Source organism: Temnothorax longispinosus, chromosome 1 (genome assembly GCF_030848805.1).
Source record: "Temnothorax longispinosus isolate EJ_2023e chromosome 1, Tlon_JGU_v1, whole genome shotgun sequence".
Lineage (NCBI taxonomy): Eukaryota > Metazoa > Arthropoda > Insecta > Hymenoptera > Formicidae > Temnothorax > Temnothorax longispinosus.
Window position 1 is genome coordinate 9,358,117 of NC_092358.1, and position 24,834 is coordinate 9,382,950.

Consider the following 24,834-nt stretch of genomic DNA (forward strand, 5'->3'; position numbering starts at 1 on the left):
GGAGATCCTTCTGGATATATTTCGCATCGATCCAAAAGATTCCCCGCGAGCTTCAGTAAAATGCGGATTTCCTTCGGTGCAGCACGCGGGTAAAATCGAAAAGATATATCGAACTCGAAGCTTCTCAGAACTTCCGTTTCAGGCGGCAAGTATGAATCTAGGTATTACGCATGCGAGCATTTTCATCGGACATTAAATTTCTACACGTATTTTATATAATGGACAATGTGTCAATTATTAACTACATATTGCAACATTTATTGCGTTTATTAAATATTAAATAGTGCATATGTTAAATAAGTTTTATTGAAATAATATATGTACCTAATTTAAGGGTTCATAAATAATTGAAAATAGAACAAAAATGAAGCTCCCATCGGCGAAGGTTTAACAGTTTTATAACTTGTAGCTGTTTTAAATTTTGCTTTCTTTAATATGTATTCGATTATTTAAAAAATGCATTTTTCTTTATCGTTATTAAGAATAACAAGAGGCAATAATAATAATTATATCGTCTTACAATAATAATTATTTTGTCTTTTTCATTGCAATCTCTATAACTTTAAAATGCTTTTAAAAAACGGTTCAATGTTAAACCGACGCCATCCGTAAAGTCACTGATGAAAGGTTCATCTATATATTAAATTCATCTACATTTTACGAAGACTAGATAAACGCAGAAAACTTTAAGCGCTAGCTGGAGCGCAGTCCCTCTCCTTGCTCCAAAAGCGTTCGAGCCTCGCATAGACCTTCGGCTTCGTGGGATTGTAATGCAATGCCTCGCATATGCGACAGTAGTGCTTGGAGACGCTGCCGAAGTAGCCGTGCTCGTTTATCACCTGGTAGCGATCGCGCCACTCGTGATACCCGAGGTAACGCACGTCGTCGCGGTCCAGATATCCGAGGTAGCCGGCGAGCGCCTTCGCGTCCGCGAAATCGTCCGCGTGAAGGTAGGAGCGCGGCGGCAACAGTCGCCGGCAGTCCTGCCGCGACGCTCCCATTATTATCGGGACCGCAAACTTGCGATACGCGTTCCAGAATACCTTCTCCGTCAGGTACTCCCGGCAATTGGAGTTCTCGAGCGACAGATAGAACTTGTACGCGCCCAGGGCGGCGCAGTCCCGGTCGAAATGACCCGGACAGACGGTTCTGTTGCCGTCCAGGCATCTGCCGAGGACGTCCAGGTTGCCGCGGAGCGACGACTTGAGCGCTCTCACGTAAGACCACCGTCCGTTACGGCCGCCGCAGTTGCTGCCCATTATGGCGACCAGTTTGGTCTTGGAGGCTCTCACGACAGCGTTCCAATAATGTTCGGTCGAAAAGTTGCCTCGTATCGTTCTTCCGTAGGGAACCGGCACATCGCTGTCCATTCGGTAGGACATGGACCAGTTGAACAGACCGTCGTAGCTGGACAGTCTCTGATGGTCGTGCAAAAACGTGTGGAAGGGTGACTCGTCCGTGAGAAAGATCCACCGTTGATCCGTCCGGCTTCTCGCTGGCAACTCGGACGGACTCCTCGTGAAATGCAAATGGAACACCACGGCGTCCGCTCGATGCAGATCCTTTTCGTCGTAACTCAGCATACAATTCCGTACTGAACATTGATCCCACGGTGAAAACCTAAAACGCGGCGATTCTATATAAATTCTCTGTCGATGTGTAAATCGTCTTTTTATCGATACTATTTTCTTCGGCTGAAGGCTGATACGGTTTCCTACCGATAGAACGAATTTATCTTTATAAAATAGATTAATAAGATAAGAATAGATAAAGAGAAAAAAGATAAAATAGTTGATATCACGTTGAAGAGGATTTAAGTAACGGTCGAAATTAGCACTACGAATATACGTATAAATTAAATTAGCACGTGAATATACGTATATAAATATTACATCGCATGAATATTCATGCCCTCATATCGGCTCTCGTATTACTTTGAGTATCCTTATTTAGAGTTATACTTGTTAAAAAAAAAAAGCGTTAGAGAATTTAGAATTTGCTGACTTGGTGGAAGTAAAACGTCTGAGGTGTCTGCGTTCCAGAAACTGCCCGTGCTTCCAAATCAGGATCAAATAGGTTTTATTGGCGGCGTTTAACCGCGGAGGTGGACTCCCTTTCGGCGCCAATAACCATTTCCCGAGGGGAGACATACTCCCTACCTGAAGAAAACGCGTCGCAGCTTATCCAAGGGGAAAACTTATCCAGGTTTTTCCCTTATACAGTGCATAAAGAATAAATAATAGGGTCGGCAGAATGTGAAAAAATGGTCAAAAAAATAAAATCGATGACTTTTATTTAACTTAGATGTTTAATTAATGAAAGGAACGATTTATTGCAAGAGAAGTATTTCGAAAAAAAATTTTGCGAACGTGCGCCACGTCTATTTAACCTACTCGGATTGTCTTTCTCACTATATAGCGTGTCACAATTAACGACTTTGCTCGATCGCGTCCACTCGAACCTTGAGTTCAATCGAATGTCCACCAAAACAATTAATACGGACACTTCTAGAAAGTATAATAACGGTTAAACGCGTTCCTACAATAATCGCACGTTTTATTTAAATTTCCTGTAGCGAATAAAATTTATATCATTGTCGACCCTTTGTGCGCAATTCTATTCTATATCGATGTAGATTCCACATAGTGCTTTTTTTACATAATGTTCTAAAGAATTGTAGTGAAAAGCTTCAAACAATAGAAATTGATCGTTATCGTTAATCTATTTCTCGTAATTTAAGACGGAACATTCGGCATTAATTTGGTCCGAAAAGGATAAACGATGACTGAAATGTGATGCGACATTTTACCTGCTCGTCGGTGAAGCCTCTCTCCAGGAGGTGCGCATCCAAATGTACCGTCCTTGCGAACTGCTGTTGCGCCTTAAGTAGTCCAGGAGCAAAAACGGATTTTCTATTTTCTTCTTTTTCCTCTTTTATGGACATCTGTTCTTTCCGCGATGTGAAAGGCCTTTTGTCGGCGGCAAGAAAACCAGAGGACAGTAACAGCATGCAGAAAATCGCAGTCACCGTACCGGTGAACAGGATAAACACGAGCCGCGGTAAGTTGCGCATAATGCTCGCCGCCGTTCATTCTATCCTGGAGTGTGCGTTAAGCAACTATACTGATCGGGACAGATTGAATTCTTATCGGCGCCTATCTGATGCTGCCCTTCTTCGTGATGTCTCCGTACGAAGATATATCGCAAAGGTCGTGCCTCGAACAGGACGGAAGTACCTGGTGATCCGTTGCGTATATTTTAAATTTTACTAAACTTGATTTTTAAAGACCTGAAACAGTTCGTACATTCAGAAATAGAAATTAAGTAACATAAAACTGTTTTTCTAAATTGCATTATTGGTTTTTGCTGAGGAAAAGAAATTAAGGAAGAGTCAAGAGACTGTTTTTTTGGACGAAGTTGGACATTATTGTTCCTTATCATATTTCAGCAGATTATAGAAACACTCTCCATCTTGAACTTCTTCCTTAATTTTTTTTCTCTAAATATCGCTATTTATCACACAAAATGCAAAGTTATTATTTAATCTAATTAAACAGATTCTTTGGGAAATCACATATTCGTACAGTGTTTACAAATTTTATCCCAAAGCAGAAAAAACTCTCCGCGTTGCGTCTCACTAATTTTTCACAATTAACCATGTGTCGTAAACTCCATTAAATTGATTTTACAACAAACAACAATACTTAAAACAAGAGTTGCGCGAAATAGAGTTGCAGTCGCGCGCGTTGAAATAAACAAAACACGTCAATTTATTAATAACGAGAACCAATCGCACCAGATAGATCACAATCTCCAAACTGGGACGCGATGGGACAGACCACTTAATGCCGTGTCGGCGAAGAGCGAAATGACGCGAGGCGCGCGGATGATAGAAAGCACGAGGAAAGTCGCGGGTGCACGACTCCCGGTGCAACAAGGATACACGCTGGCGCGCGACTGACCGTTGATCCCGATTGTCTTGGTTAGCCAAGCGTGACCACCGTCCTCCAGCCTCTAGACGTCATTCACCGTCGCCCGGACCTGCCGGTGCTATCGTAGTATCAGCTGGTACAAACAAGATTTGTAGGCTCAAACGTCAAACATATATGTGTGCGCAGCTTATCGATCGTGATAAAGCACTCGAGCCGATCGAATGTGAGTTTCCTGACAGCATTGAACCGGAGGAAGTGATCCAGAAAGCTGACAGAAAGCGGGACGAAAGTCTGGAAAACGGGTGTTGGCTGGTTTGAGTCCAATAAAATGATCTCAATTTAATAGATAAAAACTTATACATATATTTCTAATTATCTGACAGACTCAATATACTATTTAATCACTCCGATCGGAGCAAACACGTTAAGTTTGTCAAACAAATTATTACCTTCTCTCTTCTTTCTTCGCCCGAATCCTTAGATGATTTTTCAGACCGCTTTCTTCTCTTTTTAGGTTCTGATTTATTAGGTTTTAGACATAATGTTAATTACTTTCACCGATCACCTGAACTATGCGTGTGAGAACAGAGGAGTAGAAAAAAATTATTGTAATTAATATATAAGTATAATTAATTATATTAACTGAAATTGATGTTTAATTATTTATTTAATTCTGCTGATGCGAGCTGGAAGACAGAGTTCGAGCTCCGTGGTCCGCGAACTTCATTGTCTCGCGTAGGTATCTCACTGAGAGCTAATTATTCTTCATTCGTAACACTTAATTGGTCGGTTTAATTGGATCTGTCATAATATTATGATCTTACGGCATATACATTCCACCGCGCGACATCGACATCGAGTGTCTTGCGCCTGGTGATTATTGTGTGATTATGAAGCTATCAACGTACGTATGCTATGCTTTCATCCCGCGAGGACTGCGTCGCTCCTCGAATGCAGTCTAGGTATCCCGACGAATGCGCGTTATGATAAAGATCTCAAAATCCTGGGTACTTACAACTCGTGCGTTCGCGTAAAAGAGCCACGGCGGTCTCGCGCTGCACATGTACTTGGCGCAAGACACTATATACTGTATCTCTTGATAATGTTGATATAAGGTGTATGGAAGTGATACTTAATTGACGCTATACCTATTAGATACTTTCGTGATCTCGACTGTGATGTTTATGGCATTCAGACTATTAATATATCGATATTTATCTTTATTTTATGTAGTTCTTTGGACCTCGACTTTATTCTCATTAAACAATAATCTCGTTCTTCTTGAAGAAAATCCACGTAATTTAATGTTCAGTAAACTATTCTAGTATTATATTCTTAAGTATACCATATTTAAAAATAAATGAAATAGGAATAAAGATAAATGAGGTAAGTCATTTACCTTTATGTGATATCGAGCTACGTAATGGCAATTCTTGCTCAATATTTATGCTATCAATTTAGGTACCATCCGAGGTACCATCGTATTACACCATGCATAATCTTGCCGTCAGTTTTTCGCCGTCTAGCTGTTTGCTCTTTGATCATGCCAGCAAATCTTAATTTTTTATTGTAAGTTTTTTTCAATAAATAAATAATTTATTTTTATTGTAAAAAGAACTGATTTTCCAGTTTTAGGGCCAATATCACAGTCTCCGATTAACGTGATCCTCCGATTAAACTCACTCTTCGTCTCTTTCTAGGGGGACAGTTAGAAAGAGATGCAGAGTGAGTTTAATCGGAGGATCACGTTAATCGGAGACTGTGATATCGGCCCGTATACTTGCAGATCGATGAAATCGAAGAAATCGCCCCACTAATTGTAAGAGACAACTTTTGTGCATAATGACATTTCTACGATAATTCTATGCATTATATATACTAGATTTATAACCTACAATATCTCAAACCTTCGTGTGCATACGTTTTTTCGGTACCTTCCCAGTTATACGTTAGTTTGTCATGTTCGAAGCGTATATTTTTCCCTATCTTCAAGTATTTTAAAAAATTTGAAAAAATTCTCAAAACATCTATCTTCATTGCGTAGTTGACGACTTTATAGTCATCTTGATAACCATTGTTTATTTAATATTTTCTGGCAAGCTTTACAGTTACGAGCAGATATATATAATATTGGTTATAGGCGACGCCGTAGACCCCACCGTAGACCACATATATATATATATATATATATATATATATATATATATATATATATGCACACGGAGGATTAATATCTAGGATTAGGCTTGTTATCACCGTTGGATATTAATTAATCTCTCCTTTTTCATCATACGCCTTCTAAATTCTATCTGTTTTTCCATTCGTTTCTTCTTTCTCTCCATAGCATTTTGCTTCTAGAATTTCTAGATAATACTGCAGAGGATTAAGACAGTCAGGGTTTTAAAAATAAAACACATTCTTGCGCAGGAATAATTTAATAACGACTAACAAATTTTCACTGTTACCTGGTTTCGACTTTTATTCACTTATAAAATTTGTTTTATTTGGCGAGGACTCAACAAATCTTTAAACTCCTTTACAGATGACAATGGATTAGTCACAATAATTGTATCGTTCATGATGGATACTAGGGTAGGATCTAAGTAGGTACAGGTGACCTACGAATAACATACTTCGATACCTGAATTACACGCGTCTCGAACAACCAAAGTAAAAAATAATTTATTTACACTATCTCTTCGATTAACGTCCTTTTTATAGGACTAAAAATTTGTAATAACGTTAGGCTATTTTTTAAAGTCTTTTTTAAATAATCCCTTAAAACTAAATGCCCAATTTTATATAGATCTGGCGTCTTGAACACTGCACAGTTTTCAACAACACGAAACCAATTAATCGTGTTATTTAAGAGTTACCTATATATAATCAAATATCACTTATGCATTAAAAGTTTCATTATAACGGAGAAGCTGAGAACGATTTAAAGATAGACAACATTTATAATAAAACTGCAATAACTCAATCTTCAAAAATTTGTAATTTCTTTAAGTTCTTAAAACTATTTAGAATTACAGTAAGTTTTCTTTAAAATCAATTTCTTTAAAATATGCTTAACACACTTCATTTATATTGTATAAACAAACATATATCATATAAAATTATTAAAAGAAGAGGCAGATTTTTCTAGAGTATTGAACAATTGAACAATTAAGAGAAAAATTAAACATAAAATATTTTAAGGGAAGCTTTTTTTGAAAATTGTCCACAGGATAGACTCATACTTCTGTACCTATTTCCTATAAACTGTAATTAACAGATTTGAATTATCGTTTAAAGCAAGTTTATTGATAGAAACAAATCGAAGTGGTAAATACTCGTTAACATGCCTCACATCAAATACTTTAAAACGTCCGTTATTATTGATTTCCCAACCACATTGCAGAACCGAATGTGTTACCTGAAACACATTTGATTTTTCTGAAATCTGCTTATCCAATGATTATGCCACATCTCTTTGCACGTCGTCAGTTTGTTCAGGACTAATCTGTCTCTGCAGCTGTTGCAGCTCTCTTTCAAATTGTTCTCCAAAGGACATAAGAACTCTTTTCAAGGCATTTATAGCAGAACCCTGCGCAAACAAAAAGCCCCAATAGTTCAATTAAAATATAAAATACACTGTTTATATATTTTTTCAAGTGATTGACGCATACAATTTTGGCATTAAGTTTTGCCAAGCCTCGTGTAGGTTCCTTTGTGCTGCAATAACCAACATCCACGTGAAAATTTTCATTCTTAAACTGGACCTTAACGTAACTGACGCAACCAGCAACGTATTTATTTCGAGCACTTATCTGATCGTGAAATATATCGAAACCTTCATCGTTGAAAACTTTATAGTTGAAATCTGCAACAAATTCGCGAGCTTATTTTTACAGATCTGACTATTAACACTCATAAGAATTTATTCAGCTAATCACACAGATATACCTAATGTTTGTTTGACAACAGTATGACGCCAGTTACCCTCACCAAAAACTTTATTGGCTACTGAGATTAAATCAGGAAGTTCCGCTATTAAATCCATCGGTTCTGTGGTAGCAACTGTGTTAACTGAAGTTATTAAAAAATTAACTTTTTAAGAAAATGTAAAAAGTCACCGAGTGCACACGCCAGTATAAAAAACAATTATACATTGAAAAACTGTTGTACAAAATTGTTTTAATACATTCCATCAACATATATAATAATTATGCATTGCAACATAAATGATGTTAATTTTCATAAGAAAAATGTTTACGTAAATAATAAAGGCTGTTCAACATTTCATAATTTTAAAATGTTAAAATCGTTTTTTGCTTTCTCGCACACGTTTTCTCGTTAAGCTCCTTATATAATAAAGCATTCCCATTAGAAAGCTAAAGCCAAGAACGAAGGACAGAAATATGTTAGCCGAGATACTTTTTCTACAAAGGGCTATATATGTAGGAAAAACAGAAAAGTGATAGGGAACATAGTGAAGGAAAGAAAGGAATCAGAGGGTCGATCACATAATGTTTCCTCTATGGCTGCCATCAGCCTTTAATATCAGTTAACATATAGAGACGTTGACATAGAGACGCTGGTGATATTATCCATTGTCAACAATTTCTTTCAATACACCGCTAGAGAGAAAACGCGCTTGCGAGCGCCGCGTTGTGTTTGAAAAATGAAAGGAATATTTTTTTCGCGCGTGACGATGTATCTTAATGTAAAATTTATACGTTCTAGACTTTTTGCATCGTGTAATATCTATGCTCGTAGGACACGTAGACGAAAAATAAAAACACTTTTATTATGTAACTCAAACCCATGCTATAATCAACTGAGCTGGAAACTTAATAGGTTCAGCCGATTACTGAAATTCTCTCAACTCAGCTTGCGTATAGATACAAAGTCAGTGTCTCGCTGCGCTTAGATTTGGCACAAGACACTACCGCGTCTCTCAAAATTCGATTTTTCTGAAGTCTACTTACCCAACCACTGTGTCACATCTCTTATAATGTCGCTAACTTGTTTAAGAATAACCTGTCTTTGCAGCTGTTGCAGCTCTATTTCAATTTTTTCTCCAAACGACAGGAGAACTCTTTTTAAGCCATTTACAGCAGAACCCTGCGCAAACAAAAATGTCTTAATCGGTCAGCCATAGTATAAAATGCACTGTTTATTTTTTCCAAGGGACTAACGCATACAATTCTGGCACGATGTATCGACAAGCCTCTTATAGGTTCTTCTGCGTTGAAATAACCAACATCCTCGTGAAAGTTTCCATTCTCAAGCTGGACCTTAACAAAACTGACGCAGCCAGTACGATATACACGTGAAGCATTTATAGCACCGCATTTTATCTCTGTATAATCGAACTCTGTAAAAAATTCACGAGCTTATTTTTATAAACCTGACTATTAACACTTATGAGAATTTATTCAGCTAATGACAGATGTACCTAAGGTTTGGCTGACTACAGTATGATTCCATTTGCCCTCTCCAAAAACTTTATTGGCCGCTGAGATTAAATCAGGAAAATTCGTTGCTAAATCCGTCGGTTCTGCGGTACCGAACGTGTTAACTGAAGCATTTAATTTTTCTGAAATCTGCTTACCCAATGACTGCACCACATCTCTTTGTATATAGTTACCTTGTTCAGAACCAATCTGTCTTCGTAGTTTCCGCTCTCTTTCCACTTTGTCTCCAAACGACAGGAGAACTCTTTTTAAGGCGTTTACAGCAGAACCCTACGCAAACAAAAATGCTTAATTGTTCAACCAAAATATAAAACACACTGTTTATTTTTTCCAAGTGACTGACGCATACAATTCTGGCACTATGTATCGACAAGCCTTGTGTAAATTCCTCTGCGTTGTAATAACCAATATCCTCGTGAAAGTTTCCATTCTCAAGCTGGACCTTAACAAAACTGACGCAGCCAGTACGATATACATATGGAGCATTTAAAGTACCGTAATACTTGTCCTTGAAATCTATAAATTCGCAAGCTTATTTTTATAGATCTGACTATTCACACTTATGATAGCTTTATTTAGCTAATGACAGATGTACCTAAGGTTTGGCTGACTACAGTATGATTCCATTTGCCCTCTCCAAAAACTTTATTGACCGCTGAGATTAAATCAGGGAAATTCGTTGCTAAATTCGTCGATTCTGCAGTATCGAACGTGTTCATTGAAACATTTAATTTTTCTGAAATCTGTTTTACTCAATAACTGTACCACATCTTTGTATATAGTTACCTTGTTCAGAACTAATCTGTCTTCGTAGCTGTTGCAGCTCTCTTTCTACTTTGTCTCCAAACGACAGGAGAACTCTTTTTAAGGCATTTACAGCAGAACCCTGCGCAAACAAAAATGCTTAATTATTCAACTCAAATATAAAATACACTTTGCTTATTCTTCTCAAATGAGAGACGCATACAATTCTGGCATTTTGTATTGACAAGCCTTTTGTAAATTCTTCTGCGTTATAATAACCAACATCCTCGTGAAAGTTTCCGTTCTCAAGCTGGATCTTAACAAAACTGACGCAGCCAGCACGATATACATTTGGAGCACCGATTTTTATGTCAACATCAAAACAAGCATCGAAATCTATAATAAATACGCGAGCTTATTTTTATAGACCTATTAACACTTATGAGAATTTCAGATAATAATAAATTTACTTAGAGTTTGGCTGACCACAGTATGATTCCATTTGCCCTCTCCAAAAACTTTATTGGCCGCTGAGATTAAATCAACAAAATTCGTTGCTAAATCCGTCGATTCTGCGGTATCGAACGTGTTCATTGAAACATTTAATTTTTCTGAAATCTGCTTACCCAATAACTGTACCACATCTTTGTATATAGTTACCTTGTTCAAAACTAATCTGTTTTTGCAGCTGTTCCAGCTCTCTTTCAATTTTGTCTCCAAATGACAGGAGAATTTTTTTTAAGGCATTTTTAACAGAACCCTGCACAAACAAAAAATCCCAATCATTTAACTGAAGTATAAAATACATTGCTTTTTTTCCAAGTGACTGACGCATACAATTCTGACTTTTTGTGTAGACAAGTTTTTTGTAGATTCCTCTGCAATGTAAGAACCATCGTCCTCGTAACAGTCTCCATTCTCAAGCTGGACCTTAACATAACTGACGCAGCGAAAACGGTATTTAGATCGTCTCTCCCCGTCAATTCCAACAGCGGAATGTACATGGTCGAAATCTGCAACAAATTCGCTAGCTTATTTTTATAGGCTTGACTATTCATACTTTTGAGAATTTATTCAACTAATGACAAACATACGTAATGTTTGTTTGACAACAGTATGACTCCATTTTCCCTCTCCAAAAACTTTATTGGCTGCTGAGATTAAATTGCGACGTTCTGCTGACAATGAGATTAAATCACGAGGTTCCAGTGGTTCCACTACTGAACAACAGGGTATTGCCTTCTCAAGCTTGTGCGCATTCTTCGCCATGGCTTGTTTTACAGCGAACTTGCTGTTTATTAGACGTTTATATATCTATTAGATAGACGAAGACATCCATATCTTTACATTTTATCTTTGCATGGCCGAGAGATAGATTTTTTTCCGTTTGACACTAAAAAACCACAAAAGCCAAGATCTGTGACATTACACACGATTTCGATACACGACAAATATTCATGCCAAAAACGAATCAACCGATTGCGGTTGAAAGATCTCGATAAAGAGAATGCCATCCTTAAATCTGAAGGCTCGAAAGAAATAATCCAGCAGTCAAAAATCGACTACTCTGGTTCTTAATACGCTGAATCATGACATAAATATTACAATATGCACAGAACGTGGCTCCATGGCATTTGACTTTACATGAGAACGTTTGATTGACTAATTCTTTTGTATTCTTTTACGTTAACGTATCTGAATCACGCATTTATTAAATTCAATAGCGTTCAATTGCACCTTCTTTAGATGTTTGTAACAGTTGTAATGTAATAAGGAATATATTTGACGTAATATCGTCGATGCTTTGAATTAGAAATAGATAAAAAGGAAGTTAAACTCAGATTAAAATTCGTCTATATATGCAAAAATGGACTTAAGATACTTATAAGATCGAGCCTATGCTGTAAACGTTAACGATATCGTTACTTGCTTTACGCACCTTTTCTGTGCTTTCTGTATATCTGCGCAAAGCACGTAATGTGATGTTAATGTTTTCAGGAATATGTCCCTTAGTTTTGCCCTACACAAGGCGATTTATAATTTTATTATCTAATCATTCAATATTCCACAAGTTTTCACGAAATGATATATTTCAATATGTTTTAAAACGCGCAAATGAAAAACGAGAAACATATCTAACATCTCATATGATTAAAATCGCAATGATTTATATTTTGCAACTGAATATATTAACAAATCTACATGTATAAAAAAAGACGTTATCACGAAGAACTTTCTACGCTTTACTTTGCTTTTCACGTCTGACCAACATTCGAGATTAACTACAATGAGCAGAGGGCTCTTTCCAGCAAGCGACACAAGTCGACACAAACGTCGTTCTATCTTTCTTTTTTGGCAACGAGCAACAAAGACAAAACGAAACTTGTGTCGACTGCTGCAAAGCCTCCCAAGAATAAAGATTCGGGAAATCGAGCAAGATGTCTTCTTTTTTATTTGCCATGTGCTTATCCATGTAACCCATTGTCGCCGGGATCGAACGTAAATATGACGCAGGTTGTCGATCACGTAATTTTTCCTCTAGGACGGAAACGTGAGAAGTGTAAAGTTTCATGTAACTATCTCTTTCTATTGGTGTTGAATAGAAAGAGATAGTCACATAAAACTTTTCACTTTTCACGTTTCCACACTAGGGAAAAAGATACATAGGGGTCCGCGGTCACGTAACTTTTCCTCTAGAGGCCTGTTAGTTTTAACTGAACTTCTTGCACGGCTCGTCTTTCCTCTCTTTTTTTCACGTTAGAGAGAAAAAAAGAAAATTTCGAGCCGTGCGAGAAGTTCACCTAAAACGAACAGGCCTTAGGACGGAAACGTGAACTTTGAGTTCGACCGAATATCCACCGAAACAATTAATACGGACACGTCTCGAAAGTATAATAACGGTTGACGAAATGCACGTTCCTGCAATAATCACACGTTTTATTTAAATATCCCGTAATGAATAAAATTTATATTATTTTTTACCCTTTTTGGCGCAATTCTATATATCGAGGTAGATTCCACGATATAGTGCTTTGCAACGTACTTTTTCACAGAATCTCCCAAAGATTTGTGATAATGCGAGTTACAATTAGCAAATAAAGCATATCTATATCATTTTTATAAAATGCCTCAAACAATAAAAATCGATCGTTATCGTTAATCCATTCTCGTAATTTGAAACAAAGGAAAACTCGACATTAATTTGGCCCGAAAAGGATAAAGGACTAAATAGAAGATAATGCGACATTTTACCTGTTCGTCGGTGAAGCCTCTCCCCAGGAGGTGCGCATCCAAATATACCATCCTTGAGAACTGTTGTTGCGCGTTAAGTAGTCCAGGGGCAAAAACGGATTTTCTATTTTCTTTCTTTGTCTCTCTTATGAACACCTGTTCTTTCCGAGATGCGGAAGGCCTTTTGTCGGCGGCAAGAAAACCCGAGGACAGTAACAGCATATATGCAGAAAATCGCAGTCACCATACCTGTGAACAGGATGAACGCTAGCCGCGGTAAGTTGCGCATAATACTCGCCGCCGTTCATTCTATCCTGAATGTACGTTAAGACGTCATTCACCGTCGCCCGGACCTGCCGGTGCTACCGTTAGTATCAGCTGGTACAAACAACATTTGTAGGCTCAAACGTCGTGTGAGAACAGAGGAGTAGATCAAGAAAAAATTATTGTAATTAATATATGTTACTATAAGTAATTATACTAATTGAAATTGATATCTTTAATTATTTATTTAATTCTGCAGATATATACGAGTTAATTGGAAGGCAATAAGCTCCGTGGTCCGCGAATTTCAATGTCTCGCGTATCTCTGCACTGAGAGCTAATTATTTTTCATTCGTAACACTTGGTCAGTTCAATTGGAACTGTCATAATATTATTATGATTTTACGCATTTATTCCACCGCGCGGCATCAAGTGTCTTACGCCTGGTGATTATTGTGTGATTATATGAAGCTATCTACGTGCGTTATGCTTTCATCTCGCTATCCCGAATGCACGTTATGATAATGTTGGTTTTATGGAAGCGATACTTGACCCGATACTTTCGTGATCTCGGCTGCGATATTTATGGAATTCAACTATTAATATATTGATATTTATCTTTATTTCATAATAGTTCTTTGGACCTCGACTTTATGCTCATTAAACAATCGTTCTTCTTGAAGAAAATCCACGTAATTTAACGTTCAGTAAACTATTATATTCTTAAATATATCATATTTAAAGATAAATGAAGAATAAAGATAAATAAGAAGAATAAGAATAAAGATAAATAAGGTAAGTCATTTATCTTTGTGATATCGAGCTATGTAATGGCAATTTTTGCTCAGTATTTATGCTACCAATTTACCATCGTATTACACCATGCATAATCTTACCGTCAGTTTTTCACCGTCTAGCTGTTTGCTGTTTGATCATGCCAGAAAATCTTTTTTTTAATGTGTTTTTTTCAATAAATAAATTATTTATTAATAATTATTTTATTTATTAATAATTATTTAGTAATAAATTAATTGTAAGAGACAACTTTTGTCATTCTACGATAATTCTATGCATAATATACAAGATTTACAACCTACAATATCTCAAACCTCCGTGTGCATACCGCGTTTTTTCGGTACCTTCCCAGTGCATACGTAAGTCTGTCATGTTCGACGCTATTTTTCCCTATCTTAAAGCATTTTAAAAAATCTGAAAATTTCACAAAACATCTACATTTTAGTTGACGACTTTATAGTCATCTTGATAAACATAATGTTTATTTTTTTCTGGCAGGCTTGCAAGTTTTACAGTTACGAGCAGATATAATTTTGGTTATATAGAACGCCGTAGACCCACATATGCACACGGAGGATTAATATCTAGGATTAGGCTTGTTATCACCGTTGGATATTAATCAATCTCTCCTTTTTCATCATATGCCTTCAAAATTCTATCTGTTTTTCCATTTGTTTCTTTCTTTCTCTCCATAGCATTTCGCTTCTAGAATTTTTAGATAATACTGCAGAGGATTAAGACAGTCTGGGTTTCAAAACAAAACATATTCTTACGCAGGAATAATTTAACGACTAATAAATTTTCAATGTTACCTAGTTTCGATTTTTATTCACTTATAAAATTTGTTTTATTTGGCGAGGACTCAACAAATCTTGAAACTCCTTTACAGATGACAATGGACAATGGATTAGTCTCAATAATTGTATCGTTCACGATGGATACCAGAGTAGGATCTAAGTACAGGTGACCGCCGAATAACATACTTCGATACCTGAATTGCACGCGACTCGAACAGCCAAAGTAAAAAATAATTTATTTACACTATCTCTTCGATTACGTTCTTTTTATAGGACCAAAAATATGTAATAACGTTAGGCTTTTTTTTAAGTCTTTTTAAAATAATCCCTTAAAACTAAATGCCCATATTCATACAGATCTGGCGTCTTGAACACTGCACAGTTTTCAACAAAACAAAACCAATTAATCGTATTATTTGAGAGTTACCTATATATAATCAAATATTGCTTATGCATTAAGTTTCATTATAACGAAGAAGCTGAGAAGGATTTAAAGATAGACAACATTTGTAATAAAACTATAAAAACTCAGTTTTCAAAAATTTGTAATTTCTTTAAGTTCTTAAACCTATTTAGAATTACAGTAAGTTTTCTTTAAAATCAATTTCTTTAAAATATGCTTAACACACTTCATTTATATTGTAAAGTGTAAACAAACATATATTATATATAAAATCATTAAAAGAAAAGGCAGATTCTTCTAAAATATTGAACAATTGAACAATTAAGAGAAAAATTAAACATTATAAAATATTTTAAAGGAAGCTTTTTTTGAAAATTGTCCACAGTTTGGTTAGACTCATACTTCTGTTCCTATTTCCTACAAATCAGTAATTAATAGATTTGAATTTTTATTTAAAGCAAGTTTATTAATAGAAACAAATCGAAGTAGTAAATACTCGTTAACATGCCTCACATCAAATAATTTAAAACGTCCGTTATCATTGATTTTCGCACCACATTACAGAACCGAATGTGTTACCTGAAACTACATTTGATTTTTCTGAAATCTGCTTATCCAATGACTGCACCACATCTCTTTGTATATATATATATAGTTACCTTGTTCAGAACTAATCTGTCTTTGCAGCTGTTGCAGCTCTCTTTCAAATTGTTCTCCAAAGGACATGAGAACTCTTTTCAAGGCATTTACAGCAGAACCCTGCGCAAACAAAAAACTCCAATAGTTCAATTAAAATATAAAATACACTGTTTATTTTTTCAAGTGATTGACACATACAATTTTGGCATTAAGTATTGCCAAGCCTCGTGTAGGTTCCTTTGTGCTGCAATAACCAACATCCACGTGAAAATTTTCATTCTTAAGCTGAACCTTAACATAACTAACGCAACCAGCAACGTATTTATTTCCAGCATTTATCTCATCGTGAATTATATCGCCGAATTCATCATCGTCGGAATATATTTCGTGGGAATAATCTACATGATCTACATGATCGAAATCTGCAACAAATTCGTGAGTTTATTTTTATATAGACCTGACTATTAACATTTATGAGAATTTCTTCAGCTAATGACAGATATACCTAATGTTTGTTTGACAACAGTATGACTCCAATTGCCCTCTCCAAAAACCTTATTGGCCGCTGAAATTAAATCAGGAAATTCCTCTACTAAATCCATCGGTTCTGTGGTAGCAACCGTGTTAACTGAAATTATTAAAAAATTACCTATTTAAGAAAATGTAAAAAGAAGTCGCCTAGTGCACGCCAGTATAAAAAACTATTATACATGTACATATATTAACCCTTAAAGCGCACACCTCTGAAAAATTACGTAAAGCGCACTGGGGGTATGAGATACCCCAGTGTCTTTAAGTATGTACTGTAACGACGCTATTGACTATTTTATTGCATAAAAATTTCTGAATAAAGTTAAGGTCATGTATTTTAAGGATAAACAAAAGTTATAGCGATTTCTTAAAATTAACATTGTTTAAAAAATTATTGAAAAAGACATTTTAATGGGACTTATCAGAGCACAAAGTTCGGAGTGGGGTATCCTACACCCCATGTGCGCTTTAAAGGTTAAAAAACCGTTGTACAAAATTGTTTTAATACATTCAATCAAAACATAAAACAATTATGAATTTCAACGAAAATGATGTTAATTTCCATAAGAAGAACGTTTAAATAAATAATAAAAGCTGTTCAACATTTCATAATTTTAAAATGTTAAAATCGTTCTTTGCTCCCTCGTACACGTTCCATCGTTTCGCTCTTTTGTTTACATCATAAACTTATATAATAGATCATGTCCATTGGAAAGCTGAATTTAAGCCAAGAACGAAGGACAGAAATATGTTAACCGAGATGCATTTTCTACGAGAAGGAGATGTAGAGAAAACAGAAAAGAGAGAGGAAACATAGTGAGGGAAAGAAAAGAATCTGACTTATAATTCCACTCTTTCTTTCACTTGTTTCTCCTACATCGCTCTCTCCTAGTCCTAGGGTGACAGAGAAAGCGTCTCGGTTAACATCAGTTACAGAGACGTTGACATAGAGATGCTGGTGATATTGTCAAAAATTTCTTTCAATGCAGCGCCAGAGAGAAAATGCGCTTGCATTGTGTTGGAAAAGTGAAAGAAACATTTTCTTAGGAGACAATGTATCTTAATGTAAAATTTATACAATTTAGACTTTGCATCGTAATATATAAAAATCTCTGCTCGTAGGACACGTAGATGAAAAATAAAAACACCTTTATTATATAATTCAAACCGACGCTATCAATTCAACTGAAAACTTAATATGAGTTCAGCCATTACTAAAATCCAATAATCTAAAGGTCTCTCAACTCGGCTTGCGTATAGATACAAAGTTAGTGTCTCGTTGCGCTTACATTTGGCGCGAGACACTATCGCATCTCAAAATTCGATTTTTCTGAAATCTGCTTATCCAATGACTGCACCACACCTCTTTGTATATAGTTACCTTGTTCAGAACTAATATGCCTTCGTAGCTGTTGCAGTTCTCTTTCCACTTTGTCTCCGAACGACAAGAGAACTCTTTTTAAGGCATTTACAGCAGAACCCTGCGCAAACAAAAATGTCTTAATCGGTCAGCCATAGTATAAAATGCACTGTTTATTTTTTCCAAGTGACTGACGCATACAATTCTGGCGCTATGTATCGACAAGCCTCTTGTAGGTCCCTCTGCATCGAAATAACCAACATCCTCGTGAAAGTTTCCATTCTCAAGCTTGACCTTAACAAAACTAACGCAGCCAGTACGGCATATATGTGAAGCACTTATGCCATAATGGGACTCTGTAACAAATTCATGAGCTTATTTTTATAGACCTGACTATTAACACTTATGAGAATTTCTTCAGCTAATGACAGATATATACCTAAGGTTTGACTGATCACAGTGTGATTCCACTTGCCCTCTCCAAAAACTTTATTGGCCGCTGAGATTAAATCAGGAAAATTCGTTGCTAAATCCATCGGTACTGCGGTACCAAACGTGTTCACTAAAACTTTCAATTTTTCTGAAATCTGCTTACCCAATGACTGTACCACATCTCTTTGTATATAGTTACCTTGTATATGTGTGTATATAATTACCTTGTTCAGAATTAGTATGTCTTCGTAGCTGTTGCAGCTCTCTTTCCACTTTGTCATCAAATGACAGAAGAACTCTTTTTAAGGCATTTACAGCAGAACCCTGCGCAAACGAAAATGCTTAATTGTTCAATCAAAATATAAAAAACATTCTGCTTATTCTTTCCAAATGATTGACGCATACAATTCTGGCGTTGTATATTGACAAGCCTCTTGTAGGTTCCTCTGCGGTGAAATAACCAACATCTTCGTGAAAATTTCCATTCTCAAGCTGGACTTTAGCAAAACTGACGCAGCCAGTACGATATGGAGCATTTAAAGTAGCGTAATTCGTGTCCTCGAAATCTATAAATTCGCAAGCTTATTTTTATAGATCTGACTATTCACACTTATGATAGCTTTATTCAGCTAATGACAGATGTACCTAAGGTTTGGCTGACTACAGTATGATTCCATTTGCCCTCTCCAAAAACTTTATTGGCCGCTGAGATTAAATCAGGAAAATTCGTTGTTAAATCCGTCGATTCTGCAGTATCGAACGTGTTAACTGAAACATTTAATTTTTCTGAAATTTGCTTATTTAATGACTGCACCACATCTCTTTGTATATAGTTACCTTGTTCAGAACTAATCTGTTTCCGTAGCTGTTGCAGCTCTCTTTCCACTTTGTCTCCAAACGACAGGAGAATTCTTTTTAAGCCATTTACAGCAGAACCCTGCACAAACAAAAATGTCCATCAGTTAGCCATACTATAAAATGCACTGTTTATTTTTTCTAAGTGACTGACGCATACAATTCTGGCGCTATGTATCGACAAGCCTCTTGTAGGTTCCTCTGCATTGAAATAACCAACATCCTCGTAAAAGTTTCCGTTCTCAAGCTGGATCTTAACGAAACTGACGCAGCCAGTACGATATACATATGGAGCATTTAATACATTAAATGCATAATTCATGTCCTCGAAATCTATAAATTCGCAAGTTTATTTTTATAGATCTGACTATACACACTTATGATAATTTCAGCTAATGACAGATTTACTTAAAGTTTGGCTGACCAAAGTATGATTCCACTTGCCCTCTCCAAAAACTTTATTGGCCACAAAGATTAAGTCAGGAAAATCCGCTACTAAATCCATCGGTTTTGCGGTAGCAAACATATTGACTAAAGCACTTGATTTTTCTGAAATCTGCTTACCCAATGACTGTATCACATCTCTTTGCAAATTGTTACCTTGTTCAGAACCAATCTGTCTTCGTAGTTGTTTCAGCTCTCTTTGCACTTTGTCTCCAAACGACAAGAGAACTCTAAATAAAGCATTCATAGCAGAGCCCTGTGCAAACAAAAATTTCTTAATTGTTCAACCAAAATATAAAACACACTACTTATTGTTTTCAAGTGACACACAGACGCATACAATTCTGGCGTTTTGAATCGACAAGCTCTTTATAAATTCCTCTGCGGTGAAATAACCAACATCCTCGTGAAAGTTCCCATTCTCAAGCTGGACCTTAACAAAACTGACGCAGCCAGTACGATATGGAGTAGTAGTGTATTTCGTGTCCTCGAAATCTATAAATTCGCAAGCTTATTTTTATAGATCTAACTATTCACACTTATGATAATTTATTCAGTTAATGACAGATGTACCTAAGGTTTGGCTGACTACAGTATAATTCCATTTGCCCTCTCCAAAAACTTTATTGGCCGCTGAGATTAAATCAGGAAAATTCGTTGCTAAATCCGTCGATTCTGCGGTATCGAACGTGTTAACTGAAACATTTAATTTTTCTGAAATCTGCTTACTCAATGACTGTACCACATTCCTTTGTATATATAGTTACCTTGTTCAGAACTAATCTGTCTTCGTAGCTGTTGCAGTTCTCTTTCTACTTTGTCTCCAAACGACAGGAGAACTCTTTTTAAGGCATTTACAGCAGAACCCTGCGCAAACAAAAATGCTTGATTGTTCAACCAAAATATAAAATACATTTGCTTATTCTCATCAAATGATAGACGCATACAATTCTGGCATTTTGTATCGACAAGCCTTTTGTAAATGCTTCTGCGTTGTAATAACCAACATCCTCGTGAAAGTTTCCGTTCTCAAGCTGGATCTTGACAAAACTGACGCAGCCAGTACGATATACACGTAGAGCACCGAAATTTAAGTCATCATCGAAATCTATAATAAACACGCGAGCTTATTTTTATAGACCTACTAACATTTATGAAAATTTCTTCAGCTAATAACATATATATACCTAAGATTTGGCTAACCACAGTATGATTCCACTTGCCCTCTCCAAAAACTTTGTTGGCCACTGAGATTGAATCAGGGAAATCCACTGCTAAATTTGGTTCTGTGGTACCGAACGTGTTGACTGAAACACTTGATTTTTCTGAAATCTGCTTACCCAATGACTGTACCACATCTCTTTATATATAGTTACCTTGTTCAGAACTAATCTGTTTTTGTAGCTGTTGCAGCTCTCCAACCACTTTGTCTCCAAACGACAGGAGAACTCTTTTTAAGGCATTTACAGTAGAACCCTACACAAACAAATATGTCTTAATTGTTCAACCAAAATATAAAATACATTCTACTTATTCTTTCCAAATGATTGACGCATACAATTCTGGCGTTGTATATCGACAAGCCTCTTGTAGGTTCCTCTGCAGTGAAATAACCAACATCTTCGTAAAACTTTCCATTCTCAAGCTGAACCTTAACAGAACTGGCGCAGCCAGCGAGGTATTTAGCTCCAGCATTTATAGTAGCGTTATTTTTAAAATCGAAAGCTGTAACAAATTCATGAGCTTATATTTTGCTGATTATTCACACTTATAAAGATTTATTCAGCTAATGACAGATGTACCTAAGGTTTGGCTGACTACAGTATAATTCCATTTTTCCTCTCCAAAAGCCTTATTTGCTGCTGAGATTAAATTACGACGTTCTGCTGATAGTGAGATTAAATCACGACGTTCCACTGCTGAGCAACAGGGTATTGCCTTCTCAAGTTTGTGCACATTATTCGCCATGGCTTGTTTTGCAGCAAACTGGCTGTTTATTAGATATTTAGATATCTATTAAATAGGCGAAAATATCCGTATCTTTACATTTTTACCTTTGCATGGCTGAGAAATAGATTATTTTTCATTTTACGCTAAAAAACCCACAAAAGCCAAGATCTGTGAGATTACACACAGAGATTCTGATAAACGACAAATATTTATGCCAAAAACGAATCAACCGATTGCGATTGAAAGATCTCGATAAAGAGAATGCCATCCTTAAACCTGAAGGCTCGAAAGAAATAATCCAGCAGTCAAAAATCGACTACTCTAGTTCTTAATACGCTGAATCATGATGTAAATATTACATTATGCACTAAACGTGGCAACATGGCATTCTTTTACGTGGATGTATCTGAATCACGCATTTATTAAATTCAATAGCGTTCAATTGCACCTTCTTTAGATGTTTGTAACAGTTGTACTATAATGTAATGAGGAATATATTTGACGCAATATCCCCGATAGCACCAATATCCTATAAATATTCATATAACGTCCATGGGCATTCTGGACATAATATGGACATCCATAGGATATTGTGTGCTGTCTGGGATCGTCGATAGTTAGAATTAGAAATAGATAAAAAGGAAGTTAAACTCAGGTTAAAATTCGTCTATATTGGTAAAAATGGACTTAAAATACTTAAAAGTCTATTCTGTAAACGTTAACGATATCGTTACGTGCTTTGCGCAGCTTTTCTGTGGTATATATCTGCGCAAAGCACGTAATGATGTTAACGTTCACAGGAATAGGCCCCTTAGTTTTGCTCCAGAGTCTAGACTAAGGCGATTTATAATTCTATTATCTAATAATCAATATTCCACAAGTTTTCATGAAATGATATATTTCAATATGTTTTAAAACGCAAATGAAAAACGAGAACATATTATATATCTAACATCTCATATCTTTATAATCGCAATAATTTATACCTTGCAACTGAATATTAACAATTCTGCATATGAATAAAAAAAGACGCTATCACGAAGAACTTTCTGCTCCTTACTTTACTTTTCGAGATAAACTACAATTAATGAGCAGAATAAAGATTCGGGAAATCGAGCGAGATGTCTTCTTTTTTACTTGCCACGTGCTGTGCTTATCCACATTGTAACTTGACAACCATCGTCGCCGAGATCGAACGTATATAAATATGACGAACAGGGGGTCGATCACGTAATATTTCCTCTAGGACGGAAACGTGAAAAGTTTCATGTAACTATCTCTTTCTATTGGTGTTGAATAGAAAGAGATAGTCACATATGAAATTTTTTAATTTTCACGTTTTCGCTCTAGGGGAAAAAATACATGGGGGTCGATCACGTAGCTTTTCATCTAGAGGCCTGTTATAGTTTTAGCTGAACTTCTTGCACGGTTCGTCTTTCCTCTTTTTCTTTTCACGTTAGAGAGAAAAAGAGCAAGTATGAATCGTGCAAGAAGTTCACCTAAGGGCCAATTTCACCAACAGTTAGCTTAACCGACGGTTAAAGTGTTAGCAGGATTGACCAATAGAAAGCAGGGTGGATTCATTTCTATTGGTCAATTCTGCTAACTTTAACCATCGGTTAAGCTAACTGTGGTTGGTGAAATTGGCTCTAAAACGAACAGGCCTTAGGACGGAAACGTGAAAAGTGAAAATGTTTCATGTAACTATCTCTTTCTATTGGTGTTGATTAGAAAAAGATAGTCACGTGAAACTTTTCACTTTTCACGTTTCCGCCCTAGGGAAAAAGATACATAGGTTGCGGTCCACTTGACGCTACAAATGCTTTGGAGCGTTTTTCTTCTCCTTCTTTCTTCATTGAAAGAAAAGAGAAGAGGAATGCTTCAAAGCATTTGGAGCGTCAAGTGGACCGCAGCCATGATCGACCCCTAGGACCACGTGTTAAACGTCGATCTCAGTCGACCCCAAGAATTCTACCGCACCGTCACATTTATCTTGTAATTCTCCGCATGAGCTCGAGTCGACTATTTGCAAGATCTACACGACCTAAAATTTCTAGTTGATCTAGCTGAGTTAGCTCGAGACACATGAGCGTTTAAAATGGAAAAACAGTGTACCTATGGCTCGTGTACAAACAACTTACGGATAGTCTTAGTGCATAAATATAAAGAATAAATAATGGAGTCGGCATGTAAACTGGTCAGAAAAATAAAATCGATGACTTTTGTTTAAATTAGATGTTTAATTAATGAAAGGAACGATTTATTATTTATGTGTTTCGATATTCACTGCCAGTACTGAAAATATATGGTTTGCGTCACGTATATTATAGATTTTCAGTACTGGCAGTGAATATTGGAACACACCCTACATGAGAAATATTTCGGTAAAAATCTCGCGAATGTGTGCTACGTTTATTTAGGTTGCGGTCTACTTGACGCTACAAATGCTTCGAAGCATTCCTCTTCTCTTTTCTTTCAATGAAGAAAGAAGGAGAAGAAAAACGCTCCAAAGCATTTGTAGCGTCAAGTGGACCGCAGCCTTAATGATTATATAATACTGTTCAGATTGTCTTGCTCATTATAGCGCGTTTTATTTTACGACTCTGGCTCGATCGCGGTTTTTCGTCCATTCGAACCTTGAGTTCGATCGAATATCCACCGAAACAATTAATACGGACACGTCTCGAAAGTATAATAACGGTTAAAAAGACACGTGTTCCTGCAATAATCACACGTTTTATTTAAATTCCCGTGGCGAATAAAATTTTTATCATTTTCGACCCTTTTTGTCGCAATTCTATATATCGAGGTAGATTCCATATAGTGCTTTGCGACGTACTTTTTCACAGAATCTCCCAAAGATTTGTGATAATGCGAGTTACAATTAGCAAATTTAGCATATCTAATGTATATTTTTTATAAAATGCCTTGAACAATAGAAGATCGTTATCGTTAATACATTCTCGTAATTTGAAACAAGGAAAACTAAGACATT

At 36.2% G+C, this 24,834-nt stretch overlaps 3 protein-coding genes across 4 annotated transcripts; all 3 read right to left on the reverse strand.

The window, feature by feature from the left end:
- Positions 1–242: 242 nt before the first annotated feature.
- On the reverse strand, positions 243–4,208 carry LOC139817286 (alpha-(1,3)-fucosyltransferase 7). 2 transcript variants are annotated; one of them, XM_071785265.1, is made up of 4 exons: positions 3,963–4,208; positions 2,810–3,289; positions 2,005–2,159; positions 243–1,620 (listed from the first exon to the last, which is right to left on the reverse strand). In XM_071785265.1, exons 2-4 carry the CDS (start codon positions 3,071–3,073, stop codon positions 687–689), a joined length of 1,353 nt encoding a protein of 450 aa, XP_071641366.1. In that variant the 5' UTR covers positions 3,074–3,289; positions 3,963–4,208; the 3' UTR covers positions 243–686. The 2 variants fall into 2 exon arrangements, with proteins under 2 accessions (XP_071641366.1, XP_071641357.1); XM_071785256.1 differs by having other exon boundaries at positions 3,797–4,208.
- Positions 4,209–6,444: 2,236 nt separating this feature from the next.
- LOC139816650 (uncharacterized) lies at positions 6,445–11,407 on the reverse strand. The gene is made up of 15 exons (XM_071784304.1): positions 11,233–11,407; positions 10,985–11,151; positions 10,799–10,898; positions 10,609–10,710; positions 10,362–10,534; positions 10,181–10,280; positions 9,990–10,091; positions 9,744–9,910; positions 9,568–9,664; positions 9,376–9,498; positions 9,122–9,294; positions 8,906–9,041; positions 7,881–8,003; positions 7,604–7,797; positions 6,445–7,521 (listed from the first exon to the last, which is right to left on the reverse strand). Exons 1-15 carry the CDS (start codon positions 11,405–11,407, stop codon positions 7,393–7,395), a joined length of 2,061 nt encoding a protein of 686 aa, XP_071640405.1. The 3' UTR covers positions 6,445–7,392.
- Positions 11,408–15,880: 4,473 nt separating this feature from the next.
- Positions 15,881–21,247, reverse strand: LOC139816665 (uncharacterized). The gene is made up of 17 exons (XM_071784328.1): positions 21,230–21,247; positions 20,657–20,756; positions 20,463–20,585; positions 20,230–20,384; positions 19,854–20,145; positions 19,606–19,778; positions 19,428–19,527; positions 19,236–19,358; positions 18,996–19,156; positions 18,815–18,914; positions 18,598–18,720; positions 18,360–18,514; positions 18,180–18,279; positions 16,773–16,895; positions 16,466–16,689; positions 16,288–16,387; positions 15,881–16,213 (listed from the first exon to the last, which is right to left on the reverse strand). The coding sequence occupies exons 1-17, from the start codon at positions 21,245–21,247 to the stop codon at positions 16,167–16,169; spliced, it is 2,217 nt and encodes a 738-aa protein (XP_071640429.1). The 3' UTR covers positions 15,881–16,166.
- Between the last annotated feature and the right edge of the window lie 3,587 nt (positions 21,248–24,834).

Bases quoted from the DNA above. Each gene is read 5' to 3' on its own strand.
- LOC139817286 (XM_071785265.1), bottom strand. From the start codon at position 3,073: ATGCGCAACTTACCGCGGCTCGTGTTTATCCTGTTCACCGGTACGGTG. The intron at 2,160-2,809 runs GTAAAATGTCGC...CGTTTTCTTCAG, and splicing joins GAGGCTTCACCGACGAGCAG to GTAGGGAGTATGTCTCCCCT. The intron at 1,621-2,004 runs GTCAGCAAATTC...GCCGCGTTTTAG, and splicing joins AGACGTTTTACTTCCACCAA to GTTTTCACCGTGGGATCAAT.
- LOC139816665 (XM_071784328.1), bottom strand. The intron at 20,146-20,229 runs GTATGCGTCTGT...TTGTTTGCACAG, and splicing joins CGATTCAAAACGCCAGAATT to GGCTCTGCTATGAATGCTTT. The intron at 16,690-16,772 runs GTATATCTGTCA...AATTTGTTGCAG, and splicing joins TGTTGTCAAACAAACATTAG to ATTTCGATCATGTAGATCAT.
- LOC139816650 (XM_071784304.1), bottom strand. From the start codon at position 11,407: ATGGCGAAGAATGCGCACAAGCTTGAGAAGGCAATACCCTGTTGTTCA. The intron at 10,281-10,361 runs GTATGCGTCTCT...TTGTTTGCGCAG, and splicing joins CAATACAAAATGCCAGAATT to GGTTCTGCTGTAAATGCCTT. The intron at 8,004-8,905 runs GTAAGTAGACTT...TAATAACTTCAG, and splicing joins AGATGTGACACAGTGGTTGG to TTAACACAGTTGCTACCACA.